At 37.2% G+C, this 6868-nt stretch overlaps 1 protein-coding gene across 7 annotated transcripts in view; it reads left to right on the forward strand.

Moving 5' to 3' along the window:
- The window catches only part of pip (heparan sulfate 2-O-sulfotransferase pipe), a 39343-nt gene extending 33253 nt beyond the window's left edge, over positions 1–6090 (forward strand). For all 7 annotated transcript variants that reach the window (XM_022064378.2, XM_087357125.1, XM_087357123.1 and 4 more), the window contains 2 exons: positions 2174–2328; positions 3431–6090. In XM_022064378.2, the coding sequence (XP_021920070.2) occupies positions 2174–2328; positions 3431–3612 (337 nt within the window). In that variant the 3' untranslated portion in view covers positions 3613–6090. The remainder of the gene's footprint in view (positions 1–2173; positions 2329–3430) is intronic.
- Positions 6091–6868: the final 778 nt, after the last annotated feature.

The following is a 6868-nucleotide window of genomic DNA, read 5'->3' on the forward strand; positions in this document are numbered from 1 at the left end:
CAACTTTTCTGTTATCAGTTATGTTCTATCCTTGGTTAACATCAAAAAGCGTGAATCTGCAACTTTATTCTGTTGACACACATTGTCTTCAAGTTACTTTGTCACCCTATTAGAAAATATTGCGGATGTGCTTCTTCACTATTCAAAGCCCTGTTGTTATTGTATGTACCACCTTCTTCAGCTGAATTTAACAATCGGTAACTCTGCATTTTGTATTTACAGGTATAATATGGTTCTCATTGTAAACAGGGATGATTTTTTTAAAATATCTTTGACCAACTTATTTTTTTCAGTAGAAAAATGTTATGTTTTCTCTAAGGTATAGATTGAATTCTTAAATATGATTTAGATGAACATTAGCTTCAAAGGGTTAATGAATGACATATTTTAAGCTGTGAAAATTATGGCCTTATAGTGTTGAATGACAAGATGAGTTTAATGAAGAACTGGAAAGGATGTACGAGGGTCGCTCATTAAATAATGCCCCAGATTTTTTCTTCAGAATATATTTATTCAAGATGGCTGAAATTATAAAAATATAATATAAATTAATGTTTCCTTTACACATACTATTTTTCTACATAGTACCCATCAACTTGTACGGTTTTACGCCAGCGTGGAACAAGTGCGTGCATGCCTTGCCGGTACCAGCTCTTGTCCTGTGCACGTAGACATGTCCTCACTGCTTGAATCACGCTCTCATCATCTTCAAACCTTGTTCCGCGGATAGCATCTTTAAGTGGCCCAAAGAGATGGAAGTCGGAGGGTGGATGGGGCAGCACCGCCCAACCCAATTTGGTGATTTCTTCCCGGGTTCTCAGACTTGTGTGAGGGCGTGCATTGTCGTGCAGGAGCAACATTTCTGCTGGATGCTTGTGAGGCCGAACTCGTCGGAAACGCTTCTTGAGGGTTTTCAGTGTCCTGATGTACGCGTCTGAATTGATGGTCGCACCTCTTGGCATCACATCCACAAGAATAACACCACCACTGTCCCAAAAGACAGTCATCATGACTTTTCCGGTGGAGGGAGTTGCCTTGAATTTCTTCTTTCTCGGTGATTGAGGATGATGCCACTCCATTGACTGCCTTTTTGTCTCAGGTTCAAAGTGGTGTATCCAGGTTTCGTCACCTGTAATGATCCCTCAGCATCAAAACGTTCCAACAATTCGGAAGAAATTGTTTTCCTTTGAATCCTGTGGTCTGCTGTGAGACTTCGTGGAACCCATCTTGTGAACACCTTCGAATATCCGAGAGCCCGGATAATTATAATCACACTTTCATTGCTGACTGAAAGCTGTTGGGCCATTTGTCGAGTTGTGATGCGCCGATCCTTACGAATAATGGCATCCGCGCTGTTCAACATGTCTGGAGTGGTGGCTGTGGCAGGATGTCCAGAGCGCGGGAGATCACGGAGCTCGGTTTCTTCGCTTCCTGAAGCTTTAACTCTCTTAGCCCAGCGACCAACGGTGCTCCTATCGACTGCACAGCTTCCATACACAGCATAATGTTCACCACAGTTTCTTTTTCCGCAAAAAAGAATTCAATTACAGCTCGTTGTTTGTAACGAGAGTCGTTCACATACGCCATTTTAACAGTTCATTACAACTCCGCCATCTGTTGGAATCATTTGAAACTCAAGATCACGCAAACTGTTTCAGAATAAGAGGCCTGAAGCTTTTCAAGGTCATTCGAAGTACTATTTTCTCACGCATATACGTACTTTTACATGTTTGAAATTTTATGTTTCCCGCGTTCGTGTACGGAGTTTCAAATGATTCCAATAGATGGCGGAGCTGTAGTGAACTGTTAAAATGGCGTATGTGAACGATTCTCGTTACAAAAAACGAGCTGTAATTGAATTTTTTGCGGAAAAAGAAACTGTGGTGAACATTGTGCTGTGTATGGAAGCTGTGCAGTCGATAGGAGCACCGTTGGTCGCTGGGCTAAGAGAGTTAAAGCTTCAGGAAGCCAAGAAACCGAGCTCCGTGATCTCCCAGGCATTCAGCTCTATAGAGTTTTAAGGCCAAGAACATGTGAAGCATTGCCTACATAACCTCAATGTGTCTTAACAGCATGCTTACTTAAGCACATAGGTAACTTCACTTATGGTTGTGATACATGCAGGTTTATAGGAACATAATTTGTAACGAAGAGATGTGTTCTATGTTTTCAGGCCTTTCAATACACTGGGGGCCCTTCAGAGGGCCAAGAAGGCTGTGGAGCGCCATTACGCTGTGGTTGGGGTGTTGGAGGACCTGAACTCGACCCTTACAGTACTCGAGAACTACATCCCTCTCTTTTTCAAGGGGGCCACACAAGTTTACTGGGGTGTGTAGTTTTGTGTCACAGTCTTAGTTGCCTGTTGTTGCCACAACTCTGTACCTTTCTGCACAGAAGCCTTATTTCTTATTTACTCGGAACACCTAGATTTTATGTACATGACCTCAATTTTCACTTATCTTTTCATCCATAGTTAGGGGAAGTGAAGGAATGAGTGTTTCCACTGGCACTACAGACATTAAAATAATTATTCATACTACTGTAATGGATTATTAGTGATTAAACCACAGGTTCTAAAGAATGAAAGTTGGATTTATTGAACACTCACTATTACAGTCAATTATTTCCTTGGTTATTGTTCAGTCAGTTTACAAACCACAGTCTTGCTGTCTTCATCTCACTTAGGAACTGCATGCTTTTTTCCAAGCTGTACAATCAACTGCTCACCAGCACACCACTCATTCTGAACTGATAATCACATGTACGCTGACTCAGCCACTGCTCATGCACTGCTGTTTAAAGTTTCACTTCATTTTTTCAGAAGGATGAACTCTGCTAAATGACTCTGGTTCCCTTGACATTGTTCAGGTGCTAAATCGCATTGCTGCAAGATTCTGGTTATGATTTGCACACGCCATAGGGTGATGTGACACAATATCCAGAAAGAGGTTGCAGGAAGGTGGGGGGACAGGCCACTGAAGTATTCATGAGACACAGGAACATGTGTTCGTGACAATATAAAAGTGTTTATATATATTCAGATTCGTTTGATTCCTTTCTTGTATAGTCATGACAGAGTCTACAGACAATTTTAGGTTACCACACATATAAGTGGAATATCATACTTCTGCAGTACATGAATAAAAATTATACAAAGAGAATAAATTCAGTGTCAGTAATTTTTGACACATGGAACTTGTTATTCTGTACAAGGACAAACTACAAGAACATTAATTAATCAGCACTATCATCACAGAAAATGAATAGAACTAACCAGTTTTCCACATATTTTTAAATCCTTATAATATTTCAAAATCCTGTCTGTTGCGTCAGTCCAATGCAAAAGTTAGTGTGGACATCACTTAGCTTTAGAAGATTTTAGAGTGATATACAATGACATAAATTTCATATTTTATTTATGTTTCAACAGACGAGGTGGATCGATTTACAAGAATTAACAGGAACCTGTTCAAGCCTCCTGTAAGTGAAGAAGTAAAAGATATTGTGAGGCAGAACTTCACGCGTGAGGTGGAGTTCTATCAGTTCTGTCGGCAACGCCTCCACCGGCAACTCTTGGCATTACGACTACCATCTACACACAGTGGGGCATGACTTTCTTTTCTTGTCGCCAGTGGGTAAACTTTTTCACTAGGCAGCAGGATCACTGCCTTGAGATATGAGGTATAGGTACAGCAAGGGTTCTCAAACCATGGCACAGCAATTTTTTAATGTGACCTCCATAAATTTTTGTAATATTGCATCACTCTGAAAAATGAAGGAATAATTACTGCCTAAATTAAATATTTGATTTTAAGTCATTAATTAATAAAAACATAAAATCAACAAACTTATTAAAGACAATTACTCAGTAATGTGTCAATATATTTGTGATAAGTAGGATTTGAGGTTTTCGTGGTGGTGACTGAAGATGGCTGTCTTCTGTGTTGTGCCATGTCGTCTGGTAGAAGTTTACTAACCCCTGATGATGGAGGCAGCAAGGACCTCTGAAACACTGGTAAACTTCTACCAGACTACACAGTGCAACAACCCAGAAGACAGACATGTATTTATGATAAGTTAGGAGTGTTCTTAATAAATTTGCTTGTATTTCAATAAACTGACATCATTTATAACCTAGTGGCCCTCAAGTCAATAATAAGAATTGTGAGTGCAGCCCTAGGTCTTTTTAGGGCTGAGAACCCCTGATTTTCGTAAATGAGAAAAAGGTCTCAACAAATAATCTTTGCTTCTTTGTGGAATCACTTTCATTACAGCTGATTTCCAATTTTCACTTGCGTTAGTTTCTTGGAAAATACGACTGATACAAATGATGTAAACTGAAATATTGCTCAGTTATATTATTTTGCCTTTTATCTACCATAACAAAATTTCTTGAACAATGTTTTGACTTCAGCCGTAGTGATGCTATTTATGAAATGTTATCAAACACTCTATAACCTAGAGAATTAACAATAGATGATGAAAAGCACAAAGATCAGCTGATCTACTAAACTCTTCTATTAAAAGTTTTTAAAGGAAGTTGTTCTATAATGTTTTGCAGTATTAATATCTAAATACAGAATGTATGATTGAAGACTTTGTTTTATATTCAGATTAGTATATAAAATAGTAAATCCTTAAAATGTTTTAAATATAAAGAGAGGAGAACTAAAATATTGGATTATATGCAGGCTACCACCTGTACCATTTTACTTCTTAACATCCATAATAGCAAAACTACGTCTCTCAAACACAATATTTGTTTGATATGGTTGTGGGAATAAGAAGCTAATATTTTGGATTTCATTGACAGCAGTGATGGAATTTTTATTGTGTCTTGCCAACATACCTTTTTCTGTTTCCCATTGTTACATGTTTCCGAGTCATCAGATATGATAGGTCTAACAAGCCATATTTTATTTTGGGATAAATATCTTAATTTGTTAACATGTGAAACCAAACAGTGAAGCCTGTGTATAAAATGAAATTCGCATTAATTTCAATGTAAATAATTCTGACTACTTCCCGTCTTCCAGAAAAATTACCCAATCCCATATATGTTAGACCAGTGGTATTCAACCTGGGGTACGCGTACCCCCATGGGTTCGCGAAGACATCTTAGGGGATATGTGAAATTTAAAAAATATATATGTTATTTTATAATAAACACTGAATAATCAGTAATGTAATTTATTTAATTTATTTTAGATGTAGATTATATACTATGTATAACTTGGATTATACACCAATAACTTCGGGGGTACAAAGTTGAAGAGAAATTATATCTGGCGGTACGCAAACAAAAAAGATTGAATACCACTGTGTTAGACTACTTTATAATCATAAAAATAAGGACAGTATTGCACTTTTATGTGTTATTACCTGTTTAACACTGAAAATCACTATTTGAGAGTTAAGTCAGACTTTTAGATTGTACAGCAATTACTGTAGTTAACAGTATAAACACCAGAACTTATGTAAACAAGGAATAAATATTTGTTTTCATTAAGACCTTAAATTCTATATGATTATGGGAAGTGAATCAGTCTCACATTTTCTGTGTGCTACATAATTCTATATTCCTTCACGTGCTTGGCCCTTGGACATAGGTTGATTTTTTGCTTGGTGAAAATAATGTTCATAAATTGAAAAATAAATATAGACTTTCATTGTTCATTGTAGCAAAGATGTATAAAACAGAAGTTCGTAAATTGAGAGATTGGTTTATTTAGTATACATATGCCAGTAATACTGTGAGAGGCTTCCAGTTTAGAATCTGGACTTCTATATGCACAGAATGATTACTAGTATAAGTCTATGAAGGTCAGACAGTTCTAGGCCAGTGGAAACCACCACCAATTACAATATTTTACTGCAAACCAGACATAGTATAAAGAGGTTTCCTAATTTAATTTTTCACCACAGTGACAAAATTCAAGTAAGATTGTATTTAATATGTAAATCTGTGTGTCTGTGTATAGGTCTGTGCACTTCAGTATATTTGTGTTGTATGAATGATAAAATGAATGAAGGATATTTAAATAAAATTGTATATTTTTATTTAATATAATAAAATATTTTCCATTTTTATTTCTTATTTACATAGCTTTGTACACATGGGTTTACAGCCCAAGGATTGAAGTCTCTAAGGCAGTTTACATGAATGACTGTAATGCATTTAGTACTAAGCACTTAGGAAAGTAGATGTAATAATTTTTTATTACTCCATGTAACAAAGGAACCTGCAATCCATATGAGAGGAGAACCAAGTTAACTTATTTTTATGGCCTATGCTGTGTAGGCCTGCTTCATGTTGCTATTTTTAAAACCACACACATCCATGAGTTCAGCAGCTAATTCGGTGAGGTACATGGTGATGCATCATCCTTTCAAGGGTCAACACTAAGTTTGGAGAGGTGCCACTATACATAGTCTACAGTGACGAGATTGTGACTTCCAGCTTAGGCCCTCAACACTTCACATTATCTCTAATTTCTCACAGTGTTAGCTAACTGAATGTAGCAGGACCTTTGATGAAGTTCATTATCATTCATGTGGTCAAGTAATTCCTGATTTTATAGAACCTAAAGTTTCATGAACATCTTTACAAAAACTGTCCAGTTGATTGTTTTCCAGCCTGCTTAATCCAATCTCCACCATGAAATTCCTTTCTCTAAGATCGATTGTAATATCATGCTCCCATCTATGTATAGGCCTATGAAGTGTCCTGTTGCTATGAGGATGGCTGTCTTCTGGGTTGTTGCACCATATATCATGGTAGAAATTTACCAACGATTTAGAGGTACTTCGTGGCTCCATCATCAGGGTCATCAGACATGATAATCTTACATAGGGCATGGCCTTCCAC

The sequence above is a fragment of the Zootermopsis nevadensis genome, unplaced genomic scaffold, assembly GCF_977971745.1.
Source record: "Zootermopsis nevadensis isolate Lab colony 2312 unplaced genomic scaffold, Znev_1.0 Znev_ptg000028l, whole genome shotgun sequence".
Taxonomy (NCBI): Eukaryota; Metazoa; Arthropoda; class Insecta; order Blattodea; family Termopsidae; genus Zootermopsis; species Zootermopsis nevadensis.